The 20,051-nt window shown below is 36.7% G+C and overlaps 1 protein-coding gene across 4 annotated transcripts in view; it reads left to right on the top strand.

Moving 5' to 3' along the window:
• The window catches only part of PDS5B (PDS5 cohesin associated factor B), a 101,952-nt gene extending 82,244 nt beyond the window's left edge, over positions 1–19,708 (top strand). For 2 of the 4 annotated variants that reach the window (XM_036403450.2, XM_036403526.2), the window contains exons 26-35: positions 2,260–2,374; positions 2,726–2,858; positions 3,658–3,777; positions 4,106–4,168; positions 6,369–6,514; positions 8,537–8,642; positions 12,076–12,518; positions 12,610–12,711; positions 15,592–15,733; positions 16,559–19,708. In XM_036403450.2, the coding sequence (XP_036259343.1) occupies positions 2,260–2,374; positions 2,726–2,858; positions 3,658–3,777; positions 4,106–4,168; positions 6,369–6,514; positions 8,537–8,642; positions 12,076–12,518; positions 12,610–12,711; positions 15,592–15,733; positions 16,559–16,594 (1,406 nt within the window). In that variant the 3' untranslated portion in view covers positions 16,595–19,708. The remainder of the gene's footprint in view (positions 1–2,259; positions 2,375–2,725; positions 2,859–3,657; positions 3,778–4,105; positions 4,169–6,368; positions 6,515–8,536; positions 8,643–12,075; positions 12,519–12,609; positions 12,712–15,591; positions 15,734–16,558) is intronic. The other 2 variants (XM_036403606.2, XM_036403686.2) reach the window with 2 other exon arrangements.
• The last annotated feature ends 343 nt before the right edge of the window (positions 19,709–20,051 follow it).

Genomic DNA, 20,051 nt, shown 5'->3' with positions numbered 1-20,051 from the left:
AATTTTTATGTTCTCATGATGAGCTTTTACTTGAAAGACAGTAAGCAGAAAAATTACAAGAGTAAAGACCAATTTTTTTAAACAAGTGTTCTTCCTAAAAGCTCATAAAGGACTCTTGTGAAGGGTTTTGGCACATTGTAGTTTTATGTGCTGGTAGGAAAGCCACCCTATCTTTCAGGCAGGGTCTTCTTTCATTAGAGATAAAAGTTCTATTTTTTTTTCCCTACTGATTTTTGTCATGACAGGGTTAAATATAATATGTATCAATACTTTTTCTTTCCCTGTTTTGTCGGGAACTAGTTCATTTTATTTTCCAGACCCAGTTGGAATTATTGTTATAGTTATATGAGAAATGGTCCAAGGCAGGAAGTTACTGAAAAACTGAGTTTATGAACTCTTGATTAGCATTCTATTGAAGTTGCTAATTAGTACAAATAATAGTGGTTTGGTTTGTTTGGGGCATATCTAAGACAAGCCAATTTTGCTAGTGTTCTGAAGTTTTAATTATATTCTTTTCCTTCCCTGCTATCTTTATTTTTTTGTTTAGTAATGTGAACAGCTGCTGGCTAAAATGCAGGACAGTGCTTGAAAAGAAAAAGGCTGTTTTTAAAGTTAATAGTGCAGTGTCAATTGAAACACACTAAAAACTGCTTTGCAAAGTATACTGGATTTCAATTACATAAATATGGCTTGAAAATCACTCTACATTGGGTGATTTTATAAATTATATATATTTTTTGTAGACTGTGCATTACCCCTTATTTATACAGATCTCTAAGAAGGGTATAGGTTAAGACTTGATGTATGCATGGCAATTGCTTTGTTAGTTTCGTAAAGTCTGCAATAATGGTGTATTTTGTTTGATGCACACAATATTTCTCAAGCACATGCTCATATGTCAAGCAAATTACTCATATGAATGCATATATTGGAAGTAAAACTGTTAGCCTTCTAATGTATTTTTAAATAGTTTTCAAATCATATTAGTGTATATAATGATTTACAGATGTTTGGACTTAATCATAACTGAATATTGTATATGTAAAAGTTTACTGAAAGAAGATTTTCCAGACTTGGTCATGCACTTACTATCACAAAATATGACTTTTCAAAAGTGCAGCTGGGAATTTCCCTCTTCCCTTCACACGTACATTCAAGGCATGTCAATACTACAATATTGCATTTGCCACAAGCACTAAAGATCAGATGCTTGTGCCATAGCAATATACATGGAATTCCAGGATGCCTTCTTTTGACCATTGTCTTGCCTGTTGCACAGGCTGCAGGTTTAGTAACTTAGGTGTGCTGTGTGTCCTCCTGCTTCACTTAGGCATCAGGCTAAAGTCAGCAGTGTGGATGTTTGCTGAAAAATGTTTTTTTTTTACTTTTGGTGCACAACTTGTCCATCTGTTGTCCATGCCCCTGGGGAGGTGATCTCTGAGGTGCTGGAGTTCATGCTGCATGGTGTTGGTTGGGTCAGGGAGTTCGTTATCTTACAGGAAGTGTATTTTGTGATCATAACTCTGAGAAGGCCATTGGCAACAACCCTTTCTTTTTGAATCCCCAAGGGAGATAGGCCTTCAGACTGTCACAATGGAGGAAAGACTTTCTTGTAGTCCTGCTCGGGATTCCAAAAGTCTCAGAGAATGCTAGAAAATATTTTGAATGCTTTGAATGTCACAATAGAGTTGTGCTGCTCTGTTTAGGTGGGATTGAGCCTTTCAAACTCAGTGCACTACTACTTTGTTACAGCTTTCATGTGACCTCCCACTCCTCTGGAAAGAGATATTGTGGCAATTTGACTGTGAAATCCCTGCAGAAAACCTTTGTTCTCTTGAGAGCAAGGCTTCACACGGCAATGTCCAAAGAAATAGTTGTGACTTATCCTGTAGTTGTGCTGGTCCCACTTCTTGCAGTCAACATGGATTTTGTGATCGATCCTCATGTCTGCTTTTCAAAGTCCTTCAGAATACAGGCTTTGAACTGAGGAAAGGATTGGGAGTAGGAGGTAACTGGAGCTGTATCTCAAGGTAGCTAGAAAACAAGCAGCCCTGAGTGAGAGATACTTAAAATCTTAATTGTTGCATGCATGAAACATGTGCACAGCAGCCATGAAATGAAACATCATAGAGAAATGATAGGCCCACATGTGTTTATACCTTAATGCATGCTGACCTTAAGATTTGCCCTCTCCTCCTTGGTAGAAAAGCATACTTCTTGGTATGCAGTTTTTTTATGCATCTTTCTTCTTCTTTTCAGAGAAACTGTTGTCACTTCTACCAGAGTATGTTGTTCCTTATACTATCCATCTTCTAGCTCATGACCCAGATTATGTCAAAGTCCAGGACATTGAACAACTCAAGGACATTAAAGAGTAAGACCACTTTTAATAGTGTTATTTCTAACTTTATTCTAAGTGGAATTTTAATTAATTGCTGTACTCTGTTACACAGTCCAGTGTGCATAATGATGCCAGTAACTGTAAAATATTGAGAGAAATAGTATAGGTGCTTTTTTAGCACTCTGTGATATTTTATATATAAGGAACCTTTCACCTTCTGCTCATCTTCATTTCATTTTTGCAAAAGAACTGTTTTCTCAGAGTTAGACTAGTTCAAATTCATAATACTAGTAAAAGCTGGACTTAACCATGTTCTCAGAGGTGCTTTTTAAAGGAATTTCTTTTGTACTATGGTTCATGTGGGATACTGTATTTCTCCTCTAGGTGCCTGTGGTTCATACTGGAAATATTAATGGCTAAAAATGAAAACAACAGTCATGCCTTTATCAGAAAAATGGTAGAAAATATCAAACAGACTAAGGATGCTCAAGGACCAGATGATCAAAAAATGAATGAAGTAGGTGATACTTTTTGATTGAAAATTGCATTTAATTCTGGCCTGCTAATGTGAAGGACTTGCTTTTTCTTTATACACCAACTTGAAAATGTCTTTCAATAGAATTGTATATGTATGAAAACATATTTACTGTAATGATTATATTTATTTTAGTTTAGATAGTTATTTTCTTGTGCTTCAGTAATTCTTGCACATTTGCAAGGGAGTTGTAATGTTTTCAGTTACTCTGTTTCTGTCTTAGTAAGATTACTAAACACTAACTTTAAATAGATACGAACTATAAAATTTACTATTTAAATCATCCACTAAAGTGCTTTTTAGTATTCCATTTCTAAAGTGCAAGAGTAAATTTAATAGAGGAAGAAAAATACATTAGAATACATTAGAAATCTGTGGTATTGTGTAGTGCATGTATCAAACTTTTTTTTTGTGGTTTTAGCATCACATGTCCAGATTTGTCACTTTTCGGCTTTTCCCACAGAAATGTGTTTTGGAGAGTGGGTGGGTGGGATGTGTGTGCTCATTTGATTAATTTTGCCTTAGAAACTATGGCAAGCATTACTCTTAAGTGTGGGAAGACCATGAAAACCATCAGTCTTCAATTGTTGGACTCACAATGCTTTTGCTTTTACCATCTGTATTTCAGTATCCTGAGAGACACTGTTTGAGATGCAGGCTAGTGTTAAATATTTATGATTGCTTTTGACCTGTGATTGCTTGTGGTCCTGTGCATGAAAGAGACACTGTCTTTTTTTTGAAGATTTTCAATGGACTGGTTTTTAAATTTTATTATTTACAGAAACTATATACAGTCTGTGATGTAGCAATGAATATCATTATGTCAAAGAGTACAACATACAGTTTGGAATCCCCTAAAGACCCTGTGCTTCCAGCCAGATATTTTACTCAACCTGACAAGGTATACTTTGGCATTTAATTTTTCTTGAGATAAGTCTGTTTAAATATTTGCTAGTTGTAATTCACAGTTATTTTTCTTAAATATTTCTTGTAACTTCAGACTTCTCCCTCTTACATTGTAGTTGAAAATGTATGTATGTATATGTTTTTATAAATAAATATATGTGCACACACCAATTTCTCTTCCCCCCTACTCCCATATTACTGTTCTAGTTTAAAAAATCAAAAGCATAAATGATGTAAATTAAATCTTTCAGTACAAGCTCCAGAATGTTTATCTCTTGTTTGCTGATTATTGCTGTAATTGCCCCCACCCCCTTTTCTTACAGAATTTCAGTAACACCAAAAATTATCTTCCTCCGGAAATGAAGTCTTTTTTCACCCCTGGAAAGGTAGGTGTGGTATGGGGGGTTGAGGTTTAGTGCTGTGTTTGTGTTCTGGTTTGTCTTTATTTTTGGAGTGACAGTTTTGTTTGCTTTCTTTGTGGGCTTTTTTGGTTGTTTTGTTTTTTTGAAGAAAACTAGCATGTAATTAATTAATCGCTATGTTTAAGAGAACCAATTGTTTCTAGGTATAGAGAAAGAGATGGGTAAAAGGAAAACTGATGCTGTCTATACTAGGTGGTGGCCACAATAGGCAAAGCCTGTTGTCTTTAGAAGGAGAGGATCCCAAACCACCCCAATATAACCCATAATATTTGTCAAGTTGACGAAATGGTTAACCTTTTTAGACTGCAGAAGACTACAATGTTGCATACAAAGTGGCAGCTGTGGAAAACTCTAACAGAAATAATTTTAAAAGTCACATCATTAATGTTTGGCAAAGCTGAATACCATTTTACAGTACCTTACAAGATAACTGACTGTTCTATAGTTTTGTTAATTTGCTCCTTCAGAATATGCATTCTATTAAATGGCAGTGTTCTTTCTTCACTAAAACTAAACCCAGGTAGTCTTTAGGATAAAATAATTATCTGGTAAAGGAAGTGACAAACTGTGCTTTTCATCTGGATTAATGCATCCTGTTACCTTGTGAAAGAAAGAAATCTTCATTACTCTTAACTTTGCTAATGAAGCATTAACTGTCAGATAGTAACTTAATAATAAAGGAGGAGCACAAGCTAGGAAATGAAGCAGATTTCTCTTTGAGAAATTGAAAGTCAACATCTATGGATTGGAATAGATCATCGAAATTCTTTTGAATCCTTAGTTAACTTTTATATTATTTTATATTTCTAGTGCTGAGTATTCTAGCTCTTCTTGTGTTGTTTTGACACTTTGTAACAGGAGAGGTGTATTTGACCAGAAAAATTTTCAGTTTCTTCACTGTCATGGGAAGAGCATGAAATGAAAGTTGGTCTGGGTAGTCTTATTTTTGCAAGTGGCAGACTGGCTTGGGTAAATGTTAGTGGAATGGATATAAGCAGATAACAATGAGGGCAGGAAGGCTTTGAGTGTAGATTCTGTGGAAGGGAGGAGCTCTTTGTGCAGGCCCTCCTAGTCCCTCCTCAGCAGAAAATCCAGTTTGGTGTGAATTTGAAAATCTCTTTGCTTTTGAGCTCTTTCAACATACACTGATTAACATTTAGTTCTAAACTAATAGAAGTAAATTGTTAAACTGGATTTGATTCTCCAAGGTTTATTTTTGAAAGCATATGCTATTTTTTTTTTTTGTGCTCAGTGCAGAATGAATCTTTTTAAGTGTAAAATTCCCTCTGGCTATAAAAGTATAACCAGAACTTCCATGGTCTGTAGCTCTGAAAAAAGAAACACCCAAGGCTGATATGATATGCATGTTGAACTTTTTGTAGCTGTCACTAACTGCAGACATAGTTAGAATCTAATATTGAAGGAGAAGATGGATAATGAGAGATGCAGGGAATGGTCTTTAACTCAAAATTTTTGTACATGGGTGTTTGGCATTCTCTTTAGGAATAATTGAACTCTTTCAGCTCTCTCAAAAGTTAGTATGAGCTGGAGGCGGTTGGCAGGTCTGAAAGATAATCCAGTTAAATTAATAACCTGAAGCTCACCAGTGTCTGGAAATTGTGGCACTTATTAAAAGCCTACCATTTTTAAATCTGTGCAAGAAGTATCAGAATTTTCTCGACAGCATTTGGCTTTTGAGATACTCATTTATTCCCAGTTGAGACTAACATGGTTGCCAGTAATGTCTCCTTTGCTGAAAGGGCCCTTGTGCTGCTATTTCTGCTTTGCTGGGCCGGGTGCTTTTCTGATGCGGATGGGGAGCTGGTTCAGGTAGATAAATCAGCAGAAAACAAATGGCACACAAAGTGATGCACTGCTTGACTGTATGGTCCAGTGAACACACAGCACTTCCAATGAGAGGAGGACAGAATCCAAAGCTAGAGAGAAGAATACCAGCTTTGGTGACAGCTACTTATTTGATTGCAGCTTCCTCAGCTTCCTTCTGGTGTCTGTTGTAGCCTTCATACGAAAATGTTTATCACTTTGTGTTAAAATTAACATAATGATTGCAGAAAGTGAAATCTGTGACTATTTTAAGCATAGTACATGTTAACAATATCTGAACGTGTAGCTTAAAATAAAGGAAATATATTTTTGGTTTCAGCCCAAAGCAGCCAATGTTCTTGGAGCAGTTAATAAGCCTCTTTCGTCAGCAGGCAAGCAGTCTCAATCCAAATCTTCACGAATGGAAACTGTAAGCAATGCCAGCAGCAGTTCAAATCCAAGCTCTCCGGGAAGGATCAAAGGGAGGTTGGTAGACAACAAAGGATCTTTGATACTTCAAATATTTGTAATGGAAACTTTGAATACTTCTATAATATTGTCTAAGTAAAAGATGGAATTCTTTTATCTTACATTGAAGTAAAGTTACAGTACCACATTGGTATAACTGAAACCATGAATATGGCTTTGTAACTCCAGAAATAAATTTTCTTAGAAAAACCCAAAACAACAAAAACCAACCAAAAACCCACCAAAAAACAAACAAGAACAAAAAAATACCAAAACCGCCCCCAAAACAAAACAAAAAAACCCCAAACCCCAGAATCAAATTACATCCAGAACTGGCTGAAGGAGAAAAGGAAAGCCTCATATATTTTAAATTTTTTGAGGGCAGGGTTGGGGTTTTTTGCAGTGTGTTTTAGGTAGATAGCTATATCCCCCCACACGTATATATGTACACAGGTGTGGGTGCATAGGTGTGTGTGTGTGTACACACAGCTGCAGTCCCTGGGAACCTGGCTGTAATGCTACAAACACATCCCACCCAGGAAGGACTGGTAGACCATTGTAGTGGTCCTGCATGACTTCCTCCTCGAGTCCTGCACTTTGCTGGACTTTGCAGACAAGTATTTTTTGGATTTTAGGTTAGCTTAGTGATGGAGAGGTGAGTGCACTGTAATGCTATATGTCATCTTCTAGTTATGTGTCTTTAAAATTATGGCTTATTTTGTGCCAGTTTTGTAGGTTATTCATCAGTTTACGTACCTTATGTTCATTTTTTTCTTTTAACTGAAAGTCATATTGTCACTAGTTTTTTTTCGGGGGTTTTTTTGTGGACAGTGAGAGATTGTATAGCCTCCACTATTTGTATTCTTTCTACTGTTTCACATTCTTTCAAGACTTAGGTAATGTTATGTTTGAATTTAAGACTTCTCATTTGGTACTGCTGTGACTATTCAATATATAATATTAATTTTAAATGTAGTGCAGTGTTTTGCAAGAAATATTTCTCCACTGGAAAGTCTGCAGAAAGGCTTATTTCATACATGTCATGCAGGTTCACATGCTGCACTGTATTACTTGCTAATGGCAGGTTCTAGGACTCCAGATTCTTCTCTGTATCTAGCAAAACGAATCTGAGATCAAATTTTAAAAAATGCTGCGCTCACAGCCTAACATGTTCTGTCATCTTCACGATCTCTCCAGTTCACTTAAGTTTAAGGGATTAATGTTTTGGGTGGAGATGCCAAAGAGAAAGAGAAGAGATGGGAAGGATTCAGGATGCACGATATTTCCAGTTTAGTCTGTCTGAATATGTACAGGCAGATTTGCATCTTTTGAGAGGATGTATAAAACCTAAGCTTCCCATTACAATCCAGTTAATACAGATTGCACATCTGTAGGAGTGACAGAACATTTTTCACTCACTATGCCAGTAGCGTATTTCTTTTCATTAAAAAGCATGCACTGGTATTTAAAAATCTTGCTTCTGCAGATGAAATTAAATGACTTGTGGATTAGCTTTTGTGCATTACCTTTTATCTGTGGGTCTCGGTGTTTTACATATGCAGGAGGCATTATTGTCCACACTTACATTTGTAGAAACTGAAATAAAAATGAAATTGCTGCTGCAAAAAGCAGAGGGAAATTTGAATTCCTGTTTTATTGCCTAAACCTCACCATAGGAAGATGTGTGTTCTTTGGCTGGGTCTGTCTGTGGGAATCTTTGATGGCTATAGGAAAGTGTAGGCAATTGTATGCAAACAAATCTCTTGCAACTCACACTTTTCTGTTTAAAAAGACTGCTTATCTTTCCCAGTGAAAAAAGAAAATTGAACGTGGTTTTGCTCCAAACATTTGTCTTGAGACTTAAAGGATGTGGCTTGTGACACTTGATATCTATAGTACCCACAGTGAAAGGTTCCTTCTGCCAAATTGTTCTTGGTTTAGTAATAGATTTTTTTAAATGAAAATTGTCGTCCTTAGTATTTTTTAATGATTGCCCAATGTATTATAACAATGAGGGAAATATATATTTATTCATCCTAGGCTTGACAGTACTGAAATGGACCACAGTGAAAATGAAGAATTCACACTGGCTTCACCCTTACCAGGAAAGAAAACTGACAAAAGGGACGACTCTGATCTTGTAAGGGTGAGCTGTTAAGATTAATGTGATGATATTTGAGATAATTAAAAAATATGTTGAAACATGAAGCTGAGCTGATATTTTAAACTACTGGAAAATGTGTTTAGAGTTGGATATGAAAATACAATGAAAAAAGAGGTTCTATTTCTCATAGAATCATATAGGTTGCAAAAGACCTTTAAAGGTCATCAAGTCCAACTGTTAACTTGGAAGGGTGAAGTCCACCAAAAAATCATGTCCCTGAGGTTACAGAGGCTTTGGAGAGTGGTAGTATCATTACTGATTCTTACTAATGGATATATATATATATATATATATATTTGTAGTTTAGTAATAAGAAAGGTTCCTAATGAGGATATAAAACATTTCACCCAGATGTAGTACTTTAATATGTAAAAGAATTTGCAAGCTGGCTAAATATTACCTTAAGCAGTATTTATACCTGTATCAGAATACAATAAAATAAACCACAGAAGAAAATTATAATTGTATTGTAATTCTAAAAGCAGGTCAGATAAAATAGTAAGAATTTCCCTTACCACTAGTAAGTTTCACTTCTTTGTGCCTTAATAGCAGTTGACAGTCTGTAAATTTTGTAGTATTTGGGATACGCATGAGAAAGTAATAAGATCAGATTTGCTAGAATTGGATTTTCTAGGCTGCATTAAAAATGTCCTGTATCTGATGTCACCGCTGCTTTATTTCTTTTTACTGTCTCTGACATTTCTCTTTTCTCTCATTATGTCATTCTGGTGCATTTTTCTAGGTTGGTTGGGACATAAGCTACTGACTAGTAAAAATTCCTGAACTTTTGGTTGTCTTGAAATATAAATAACTATAATATACTATGGGAAAAGCAAACCAGTTTATAACTAAATAAGAAAAATCTGGAATCTCTTGTCAAAAAAAACCACAAAACAGTTCTGTAAACCCTTAAGTCTGAGAGTCCAGACAGCTCCCGGCATGCATTTCATGTTTAGAAGCATTAGTTGAAATGGTAACTAGTGAGAAAGCTCAGTGATAAAGCAAATACAGGTCAGTGTCTTGAATACTTTTGAGAGCATCATTCCACTTCAAATCTGTAAGTAAGTTGCTCAAGATGGTGGATTCAGAACTCATTTTTGGATTTTTGGAGATGGGGAGCAGATTACAGCAAGGATTACCGAGAAGCAGGATTTTCACTGGGTAGCAGAAGGTCCATGTTCTAAAGGTATCGCTCTTCAGGATATTTGTCTAGATTAACACCTTAGATTAACAGATTAACATCTTAGTTCTAAGGTTGTGGAACACTGTTTAGCCCCTGGGAGAAATTTTACTTTGAAAATTGGCAGCAGTTACTTACTGGCTAAAAAGAGCCGCAGTGACAGATGTGCCTCTGCAAAAGCAAATAAAGTGGGGAATAACGAGAATGTCACTGAAGAAATGAACTGACAGGAGATGTCATCATTGTTCAAACATTTTTCTTATTTTCTTCTAGGGTAATTTTTTGTCCTTCAATTTCTTTTCCTTTTTACCCTCATATCCTTCCTAGATTTTCTTTCTGCTTTTCTTGAAAAAAGTTTTTGGTTAAAATGGAAACATGAATGCGTATGTAAGCTGACCTGTATCTTATGTCACAAGGCAGATGTACAGGGAAAAAATCTTCATTCAGGTTTTAAATTATATATCTCTGATTATGTAGATGAAATTTCAATGTGGTAAATACTAATAAATGCGTTGAAATACAGTAGTGTTACTATGAAACAAACATTGGTATGAAACAGAAAGTGTAAATATTTGGACTTTTGGAAAATTTCATGATGTGAAACGAAAGAGTACCCATGAAATGATGGATGGGTAATATTTTCTGCTCTTATTTTTCTGAGGGTTGGTTGGGGCAATATTGCCCTAGCAGCTGCTTACTGAAATCTTTGCACTGTCTATGGCTCTTTACTGTGCTCTTTAGAGAACTAGAGCATGGAGAGAAAAAGGAATAGTTTCTATGAATGTTTTCAAACCTTATGATTCAGAAGGGGTTCTGCCTTTGCTGCTATGTTAGAGGAAAGGGCTGCCATCCAGTGGAACCTTGACAGGCTTGAGGATTGGGCCCAGGAGAACATCAGGAGGTTCAAGAGCTCCAAGTACAACGTCCTGCACCTGGCTCCAGGCAATCCTCAGTATCCATATAGGCTGAGGGATGAAGGGATTGAGAGCAGCCCTGCAGAGAAGGACTCTCAGGGTCAGTCATGTATGAGAAACGAGACATGAGCCAGCCATGTGTGCTCACAGCCCAAAAAGCCAACTGTGTCCTGGGCTGTGAGCCTGATCAAAAGGAGATTGGCCAGTGGGGGCAAGGAGGCAATTCTTGATGTCTCTTGGGACACTCATCTGGAGTGCTGTGTCCAGCTCTAGGTCCCCATTAGAAGACAGACATGGAGCTGTTAGAGCAGACCCAGAGAAATGCCACAAGAATGATCAGAGGGCTGGAACACCTCTGCTAAGAGGAAAGGCTGGGAGACTTGGGATTGTTTAGCTTGAAGCAGAGAAGGCTCTGGGAAGACCTTATTGCGGCCTTCCTATACAACAGGGGCATGTAAAAAAGATGGAGAGAGACTTTTGACTTGTCCTGTAGTAATGAGACAGGGGGGAGCAGTCTTAAACCGAGAGAGGTGAGGTTTTGATTGGACACAAGAAAGGGATTGCTTACAGTGAGGGTGGTGGGACACTGGAACAGGTTGCCCAGATGAGTTGTGGATGCCCCGTCATTGGAGATGTTCAGGGCCAGGTTGGATGGGGCTTTGAACAACCTGGTCTAGTGAAAGGTGTCCCTGCCCATGGCAGGGTGGTTGGAATGAGAGGATCTTCAGACGTCCCTTTTGACCCAAACTGTTTGTTTGAAGGCTTGAGTGTTTAAGGGTTGTTTTGCTGCTCAGAGCAAATGTTGGTACAGCTCTGACAATAGTGACTTGGCAGCTACCACTAATTCCTGTGCTTCCTTCTATGGTTGTAAAGTCTATGGTTGCCACTGTCTTCTGTATTAGTGCCTTGCCAGTGCCAGCACAGGAGCCAGGCATAAGCACCCTGCAGCTCACAACAAGAGCTGAAGGCACAAGTTGGCAATTCCCATCTTCTCTGTCTTTATGTTTTCCTGTTAGATAGAAATGCAGTTATGGATGTTCTGTCCTACTGTGTTGGACACAGCAGAGGATACAAATGAAGAAGGCCTTACACACTTCAGGGTTTTAACTACTCATCTTTCAAATAATCTTTCCCCATTGTCTGGTATTTTATATGTAGGTGTGTGTTTATATTTTTGCAAATGTTTTTGAAATGCATATGGTAAACAATCTGAGACAACTTGTGTACTTTGAAGACTGTCTTGTTGGAGGAAGCTTCTAAATGTGACTGTTAATATGGCAGTTTAATTTTTTAATTTAATGGTGCAATCTTGCCTTTTCAGTCAGAGATGGAGAAGCCTAGAGGAAGAAAGAAAGCCACTATCACAGATTCAGAAGAAAAGCTAAGCATAGATGACCTGAATAAAGTGGGTCAAGAGCAGAAGCTTAGAGGTAGTCAACGGGGAAGGAAGAGACCTGCAGTTGTATCAGAAGCTGATGAAACACAATGGCAAGAGGAGAAAAGGCTAAAAGAAGATGTGATAGAAAGTGAGGATGAACAGAACAGTCCACCAAAGAAAGGGAGAAGAGGACGCCCTACCAGGACAAATAATGGGGCAACACCAAAGGAAGAACCAGTGGCAAAGTCATCAAAAAGGAGCAAAAAAAAACAACCGCCAGCAGCTGCAGTGGAAGAGGAGGAGGAGGAGGAAGAAAGGCAAACTGAAAATATTGAACAAAAACCAAAAGGCAGGCAAAACAGGACATCAAAAAGAACACAGCAGAGGTAAGTCCATCTTCTTGTAAGCTGTGTGTTTTTTATCTTTGGACATTAGTTATAATTTGATGCTTTGCAATTTGGGTCTTCCTCAAAACAGAGCAGAACCATCTGAAACTAGTACAGTTGAATCAGCACAGTCTACGCCACAGAAAAGACGAGGAAGGTCATCACAAACACCACCAGCACAGCAAAAAAAAGTGTAAGTCCTCTAAATCTGTGTTTAGTGAAAATTAAATAATGCCTCTGTGCCCCCAAGCAAACCTTTACTGAAAATACTTTGGAATGCTGTAGTTGACAGTTAAGAAAATAAATTGCTATTGTTATTGCTAAAATGTTTTCCTTAGCTGCTTCACCTAGGGCATCTCACAACAGAGCAGGAGGCTGTAAATAATTTTAATGTGCGCAGGTAGCATGTGTGTAGCTTTGTTTTTTTCAGGAGAAAAGTCAATAAAGCATACAGAGGCCTTGAAGATAGGGCTTTATTAGGACTTAAGGGAGAGGAAAGTGGCCTTGTTTTTTTCAGATAGCGGGGAAGAATCAAATTGTTACTATGGTGAAACAGAATTGTGGAGAATTAAGTTTATGCTGATTCTCCTTAAATTAATGTTCGCTTTCTAATTTGTGGCCTTCTTACTATCCACTTAAATAATTTTCATGTGGAAAAGATGTGTTGTGATCAGTGAAGGGTTGTAGCTTCTGAAAATTCTGAAGTGGATTAAGTTCCCAAATGAAGGTAAACTTGTCGTTGGCTAGTTTCATTTTTTTGTGCCTGCTAGAGGAAAATACAGGTATCTGTACTTTTCTGTACATATATAGATAATATATGTAAGCAGAGGTGCACAAGGGGTTATTTCACCACTTGTCTCAAACTGCAGCTTATGGAGAATATTTACTTGTCTAAAACCTGATATAAATTCCTTGGGGCACTACTTGGGGACATCTACTGTCTGACACTGTTGTATATCTCTGTTGTCTTTCTGGCTTCTGGGCTTAGCATCACATTGCTCTTCCTCTGGAAGTGTAGTGTACTGACTTGCCTTAAACCAGGGATCTTCCCTACAGGAGAACCTTGCCTGAACAAGCTTGTGCCCTCATTTCAAATTCTGGGCTCACTCCGGATCACGTGATCTGGCGTATTGCATGCAATACATCCTGACCTTTCCAGTTTCCCTGCCTCAGGTCAGACCTGTGCTTCTCCTTTACTCTGGAACCAGAAACACAGGACCAACACTGGCTGCTTACTCCAGAAGTTACTACCACACATGTGGTAGAACAAGAGCTGGAAACTGCTACTGCCATGCAGGGAAGACAAACCAACAAGTTATTGTTGGGTGATGTGCTATGTGGTGTTTGTCAAACATGCCTTTTACTAAATATTTAAATAACTTTTCTCTGTGAAGTTGGTATGTTTCTTTACTCCATTTTAAGCTGACAGTAAACTGCATCACTACCCACGATCAGTAACAAGCATAGCTCTCCTTCACGTGGATGTACAGTGTTCTGTCAGCTGTCAGGGTTCAAAGTTGTCGTATCTACTCTAGATTTCATTTAAAAAATAAAAATGGGGTTATGTTTGTTTGTTTTATCAGACCACCCATATTTTGACTGTTCCTTTTCCAAATCTGCAAGAAAAAGTGAGACAGTAGCCATTTCTCAGTCTTCAAAGTGCATTGTAGTTAAGCCTTTCTCCCTCATCTGCATCAGATTTCACTGAAGGAAGTTGATAGACTGAGCCAGCATTGTGTGCTGCAAGATAAATATATTTATACCAAATGCTTAAAGCTTTCTGTGCTCCTTGGGAGTGGATTTGGCATAAGAATTTGGGATTTTGTGTATGAGGTGATGATGTATCCTGTGGGTGGTAGTGTATAACCTATTTCTGATAGCAAATTGGGTTACCAATTAGCACATGTGAACAGGCATATTTTTGTGATATATGAAAGGAAGAACCTAGCTTGTGAATCATTCTACTGCTTCCTTTTCAATTCCGTTGCTTCTACCAGTCTTGGAGGACTTGAGTTGGGCTAATTTGTGTTAAGGGATGGCAAGTTGGTTGGTTTGGAAATACTATAATTGCTATGCAATTGATAGATTTTATTTTGTCTGAATTTTAGTGGTTCTCAGGATTGAAAATTCCTACCACTTTCACAATGTGATAGCATCAGAGTACGATTGTTTTGGATCTGTGCCCCCACTGGAGATTGAAGTCTGTCTGTTGTGTGCCTGGAACTGAGTTTCTAGTTCCATTTCAATCAAAACATCACCAACTTTGGGTGCACCAAGACTGCACCTGCAGTAAATGGGATGATTCAGTGATTTGATTCTGAATTGTGCTACTGTATTGTAGGTGCAGCTGTGGAGTTTTGGATACATTTGTAGTTGGCTTTTTTTAAAGGCAAGGGGTGTTGGCTAATTCTCCTTTTAAGCAAATGGGTGCTTTCTGCTTGTGGCACAAATCCCATAACCAACAAAGACAGTTTAAGATATTGTTGACTGATTGTTCTTGATTATCCTGGTTACACTGGTTATCCCTAAGATAGCTTGGACGACTTGTGTTTTAGGTGTTAATTTCATGGGTAGCAATATGGGTTCTTCTAGGTCTGAAGAAACATAGATGCAGCTATTCAGATTTGTTGTGTAAGAAGTCTTGGAGAAGTACAGTACATCTGTTCATGAAATTGAATAGAGAGAAAACTAACAAACAATATTCAGTCTCTGGCTGTTTGGCTTTTCCTGTTCACTGGTTAGTGTTGTGTCAACCTATTTTGGCCTGTATCATGGCACTGAAGAGAAAAATCTGCCAAGTCTGTAGGGGCAAAATTGTTCAGCTTTGTGCTCTTGGGCCTCTGTTGTGGAACAATTTTGTTTTCAAATGGTGTTGTCCAGCCTCCTAGTTTCACTTCAGTTCTGTGCATGGATGAACTAGACAGGTGTAAAAGACAGCAGCATTATATAACAAGAAATGGTAAGGCTGCTGTTTTTGTGAACTAGAATGTTTGCTCTGTTATACAGTTTATACATACATATTGCAGATGTATAGGTGCTGTGAAGCTAATCTTTATTTTTCTTCTCATTGTAGCCGTGCAGGGCGTTCCAAACAAGCAGCCAGTAAAGAGAATGAATCCAGTGAAGAGATGGACGTGTTTCAGAGTGGTTCACCTGTCAGTGATGATATTCCCCAGGAAGAAGTAATGGAAGAAGAGGAAGTTTCTACAATCAACGTAAGAGAAATGCCTGAGCTTTTCTTTGTTAGTCTTTGTGGTGTTCTCTGTGTATTGATGATCAGACAATGGCCTCTCTTCTTAGAATGATTTCTTGTTTTTAGAACTTAACCTTCCTCCTTTAAAATGAATGGGGTGGTTGTCAGCTGCCACTGTTGTGTAGTGGAGCTGCACTGTAGTTTCCTAGAGAAGCTGCATTTCTTAGAAAATACAATTTTTTATCAAATATCTTGAAGTTTCTGTCCTGTGTAGCCTTTCCTATCTGTATGCCAGAATTGTGTAGCATCTAATGGGAATTATTTTCCAAGTAACTCCTGCAATTCTTCTCATCTAGATTTTAATAATGAATAAAGCTTCATAAAAAACAGACACACAGAATGAGTAGTACTGGAAAATAAGCATGGAGTCTTGGAACAGAATCCTAAACTGATCTCTTCCTCTTACCAGCATATGTTAAAATGAGTTCACTTATATCTTTATTTCATACAAATACATTGGCATTGTTAGTAGTCACACTAAAACTGAGAATGCCTTCACACTTTTGGATAAATCTGATGGTTGGAGCATCTGAGGGTGGTATGAAAACCCTGAGAAAGGAAACTGCATTGTTGTGAATTCCATTAAGGATGCAGGCTCAGTAAATGAAGTTGGTCATTGACTGAGACTTGTACTTGTGACCAAATGAGTAATGAATGACACTGCATATGGATACTCAAACATTATTGAGTGAGCCTGAGCATTTTTTCCATTATAAAATGTATTTGTTCTTGAATTTTTCAAATTTTTTTCTGTAAAAAACGTTTAAAATATCTTTTCTCCAAATAGGTCCGTCGCAGAACTTCCAAAAGGGAAAGGCGATGAGTGAGCATGTAGTTACCAGCCTTCCAGGTGAAAGCTTTGAAGAATGCTTTTAATATAAAGCTTGAGACTGAACGAAGCTGTTAGTGCACAAATGGGGTTGCTGAAGAGAAGACAAAACCTATTTTACTGCCCCTGCATTTGCAGTCCCTAGGTCACAAGCTTTAGCCACACACATGTTGATATCATTAACTGTGGATTTTTGTGAAGTGTAATGTGCGCTGGCTTTGTAGACATATGAACTAAAGAAGAAAACTGTAAATAGTTCTTTTTTTAATGTTTCTGACTTATAAAGTGCTTGTATAGCTTTTATCTGCGGCTTTAAACTGACAGTACCCCACTGTTTATTGGATCGATTGATTTAAAAAAAGAACAGAGTTTGTTGAAAATTGATCTCAAGCAATATCTGTCAGTGTTCGTATTTGTACTCTTGTTGACATTTAACTGTGAAAAACAAGTCAGTTGAACAAATAGTGCCACATTCTTTTGCCACTATTTGTCGAGGAGAAGAAGAAGAAGAAAAAACAGTCTTGTTTCCTTCATGAATATAACCTAGTGTGTTTACCTTCAGGCACCTACCTATCATCAGAGGTGCTAAATTACTTTCTTTTACAGTTGAACAATATTGGATAGAATAATACAAGAGATGCAAATTTGGAAAGAAGTTTTGTTTTACACCTCAGTATTGATGCCAGACTTTTCTGGACTTGTAGTGGCATTGAAAATTCAAAAAGGATTTAAAATACTTTAATTTTAAAAGTGTGTTATTAAATAATGTACTGAATACCCTACCCATTTTATCTTCCCCTATCAGTTTTTATTAATCTACTGTATCAATAAAATTCTGTAACTGAGTTTTTAATAGTCTAGTATGTTAATGTGTATAGATATTTCCTTCTGAACATGATGTTCACAAAGAGCAAATTATTACTACATTATAATATGAAATCTGATATATAAACATTAGTGAAAATACAGTTCTTATTACAATGTAAAGTTAATCACAAAGAGAAATTTTATTGATGCAGTGTGTCTTTATAAAGCTGTTCTTGAGAGCCAAGTGTTTTGTATTTTATAGTGAAGTTGCATGTTTATGAAAAATGTGCTGAAAATGGGATGTAATGTTTTTTTTGAAACTCGTATCTAGCAGTAGTATATGGTAGGTTGCCTCATGAGAGATCCTTTTATTGAGAGTTTATTGTACCTTTCTGTTTTGTTTTTGTTTTTTGAGCCAAATTTTTTTGGTATGAAGAGCTAAGTTTTTTGTTGAATAACCAGCTGTCAATTATTACGGTCAAGGTATTCAAGATTTGAATGAAGCTTCATTTTTATTTTGTGCTACAATAGAGAGAGGTTGGTTTGTGTTGGGTTTTTTTTGTTTGTTTTGTTTGGAGTTTTTTTGGTTTTGTTTTGGGGTTTTTTTTTTTGTTTGGTTTTTTTTTTAGTTATTATCTGTAAAAAAAAAAAAAAACAACAAAAGAAACAAAATACATAGAGCAGTATCCTGTATACAGTTTAACAGTTTACAAACTGTCTTTGAACCAAAATATATCACTTACTATACTCTGCTTAGTCAAGCACACATCATAATTTCAGGTGCTGTTCTCCCTCTGGTTCCCTACAGTTGACAACACATGGAAAGTAAATTTCTAACCTAAGAAAATTTTATTTCATTGAATAATGGAGCATTTTCACATAATCCATCAATAAATAAGTTATTGTTGCAAGGTTGCCTGTAAAGATTATAGGAAAGGATAATACTAAACCACAAATTCACCAATTTCCAAACTGTAAGATCACTAATAAAACAAGCAACCCTTAGAATTTTTTTCATTATTCATTTTTTTTGGTACCACTAGGAAAAAGTATTATGAACAATTAGATTATTCTGCCTCATCTTAACTTTCCCCCCTCTTCCAGTATTCAGCTTTTCAACATTTATACCTATAGATGTGGGGGAAATGCTGACTAGAAAGGCAGTTTATGGTTGATGTGAATTGACTTTGAAGTAGTTGGCACAACAGAACTGGCTTACTTATGCTTCAGCAGTGCAAATGCAAGTTGTTGAGGGTTTTTTATGGTATAAAATGATTGAAAGCTAGCTTTGTATTTTCCTCTTTGACAGAATTGCACTGAAAACATTTATGGAAGATGTACCTTAAGTCAATTTTATACAAAAATATGAAAAAGTAATGCTGAAACTGCTGCAGACTCTTGAGGCTTTATGTGCATAAACATGGTTAGGTTAAACTTCATGGAATATTGATGCACCATTACTGATCATAATGTTTATTGTAAATTTAAACTATAGTTTTGCAATTTAACTGTTGATTTCTTGGGTAATAATGTGTGAATCATTATTTCTTGAGAAATAGGCACAGCAAATATGTCATTCTTGTATTCAAACCTCTTCTAAGTTCATTCTCATCTCATATAAAGAAAATGAATATTTTATGTACTAACATTTTGAGATCTGCGTACATAGCTACAGTAGATTATAATTATGTATAAAAGATAAATTGCTAACATTCAGTTAGCATGCTCTTCTGCAATGATAATGTTAAGTTTATAAAAATGTACTGTATTACATTAAAAGATCAAATTGAACTCACTGTAACAAGTTCCAGTATGACATTTTTGTGAGATTACCAAAGTATCTTGCTGTACTTTGCAGCAAATAAATATTTTGTTACATTTCCTTTTTTTGCTGCAGTGCAACAGGAAACTTTCAGTGATCTATAGTTCATGTGCAAAATCCAAACAGGGATTTTAATCTTTATACTAGTGTTTAAAAATAATTCACTGATTCCAGAAGCATGGTGGTTTTTTACCTGTCACAGACTGAGGTAATGAATATTTAGGGCTAGCTAACTCACTAATAGGAAGGAAACATGAAAGTGTTTGAAAGTTCTAATGTGACTATACCTATTTCACCTCAGATAATCAGAATCCTGTATTAACTATACTTGACTCTGCCAATTGACTTTATTTTCTAGCAAAATTGAACCCCTTTTCAAATATTTTGACACTTGCTGTTTTGACATTTGGATCTCTGTGAACAAAAATACTAGTTTACAAAAAGATACTAATATTAAAGACATTTTCACCAAAAATGAATATGCTCAGTTTGTGAGTAACTTGCAAAAAACTTAAGTCTTGAATCCTAAATACATTATTCTGGCATAGCATTTGTCATCTGATACTCTAGGAAAGGCACCACCAAACATGAGAGGGGTGTGTGCAGTTTCCTTGCTGTTTTTTTTTGCATGTGCAGGTTTTGACAGATTATCCAAATCTGCTTTTGTGAATGCACACAGTAGGTTTTGGATCCTGCAAGTTTACTTATCATTCATACTTATCCCTGTCACTGTGTGGGGTTAATTCTTAAATGCAGTCGTCCTGTGCAAATACAAGTACAAATCCAAGAACGTTGTTTGAATATTCTCACAGTTGTGCGCAC

This window comes from Molothrus ater, chromosome 2 (genome assembly GCF_012460135.2).
Source record: "Molothrus ater isolate BHLD 08-10-18 breed brown headed cowbird chromosome 2, BPBGC_Mater_1.1, whole genome shotgun sequence".
Taxonomy (NCBI): domain Eukaryota; kingdom Metazoa; phylum Chordata; class Aves; order Passeriformes; family Icteridae; genus Molothrus; species Molothrus ater.
Note: the sequence above shows the minus strand (reverse complement) of the source record. Positions and strands in the feature narration are given on the sequence as shown.